Below are 1,204 nucleotides of genomic sequence, written 5' to 3' on the forward strand. Positions count from 1 at the left end.
GTGTGTGTGTCCCTGTCCCCCCCCCCGGCCCCCCCCAGGTGCGGTCCCCGCTGTCAGAGTCCATCCTGGGGGAGCAGACGCTGGTGGTGTCAGAGGAGAAGGTGACGGTGACGGAGCTGCGAGCCCAGGTGGTGGCCGAGCTGGCCCTGGGCCTACAACCACTGCCTGGCCACCCCGGGGTGCTCACCGCCACCGTTTTGGGGACGGCCACCTTGCGTCACCCTAAGCAGGTGAGATGGGGTGGTGGCAACAAGGAGGGGGGGGGGGTTTGGAGGGGATACACACCCCCCCACCCCACATCTTGGATGTGCCAGGGGTGGCCTGTGTCCCCCCTCCATCACCTCTGGTGACATGGTGGCCACCATCCCTGGCAGGAGGCCACCTTATCCGTCTGGTTGGCCTTTTCCGACCGCACGCTGGCCCCGCTGGAGCTCTACGGTTGGCAGGAGGTGGCCTTGAGCGTCACCTCGTTGGACCCCTCGGTGGCCACCGTGGGGGGCTCGCCCGGTGTCCCCACCGCTCGCCCCTGGCTGGTGGCCGAAGGGCCTGGACGGGGGGCTCTGCTGCAACTCAACCTTCACCCCCCCGACCCTTGTCGCCGGGCCCGTCACCGAGGAGCCGCGTTGGCCACCGGGGCCGCTTGGTTGGAGGTGGGGACCGGGCAACGTGTCCCTACCCCTGGTAGCCCCCGAGGTGGCCGTCCCCGACCCAGCTTGCCCTTCCCTCGGGCGGAGGGGGCCATGTCCGGGGAGGCGGTGACGGTGGCCAACGAGCCCCGGAGGAGAGACCCCCCAGGTGTGGGACCTGCCTCCACCAAGCTCCAAGGGTTGGGAGGTTCTTCCTCGGATGAGGAAGAAGAGGAGGAAGAGGAAGGTTACGGCCACGGCCGCGCCGCCGGTGAGGAGGAGGAAGAGGAGGAAGATGAGATGGTGAAGGCTCCTGAAGGGGTGACCGACCTGGAGATCGGCATGTACGTCCTGCTGGGGGTCTTCTGCCTCGCCATCTTCATCTTCCTCCTCAACTGCATCTTCTTCGTCCTGCGCTACCAACAGAAGGAGCTGCCGGATGCCGGGGGGGCTCCTACGGCCCCCCAACCCCATAACTGGGTCTGGTTGGGCACCGACCAAGAAGAGCTCAGCCGGCAACTGGACCGCCGGCAGCCCGAGCCACCGGTGTCCCCCCCCCAACAACCCGCCCCCGAGGG

The 1,204-nt window shown here is 68.3% G+C and overlaps 2 protein-coding genes across 2 annotated transcripts in view; both read left to right on the forward strand.

Moving 5' to 3' along the window:
* The window catches only part of TMEM109 (transmembrane protein 109), a gene marked incomplete at its 5' end in the record, with an annotated part of 13,527 nt that overhangs the window by 11,151 nt on the left and 1,172 nt on the right, over positions 1-1,204 (forward strand). The gene's annotated exons all lie outside the window — the stretch shown is intronic.
* Positions 1-1,204, forward strand: part of TMEM132A (transmembrane protein 132A) — a 9,917-nt gene that overhangs the window by 7,534 nt on the left and 1,179 nt on the right. Inside the window, 2 exon segments of the mRNA XM_014948756.1 lie at positions 39-230; positions 375-1,193. Of these exon segments, the coding sequence (XP_014804242.1) occupies positions 39-230; positions 375-1,193 (1,011 nt within the window).

The sequence above is a fragment of the Calidris pugnax genome, unplaced genomic scaffold (genome assembly GCF_001431845.1).
Source record: "Calidris pugnax isolate Ruff unplaced genomic scaffold, ASM143184v1 scaffold107, whole genome shotgun sequence".
NCBI lineage: Eukaryota > Metazoa > Chordata > Aves > Charadriiformes > Scolopacidae > Calidris > Calidris pugnax.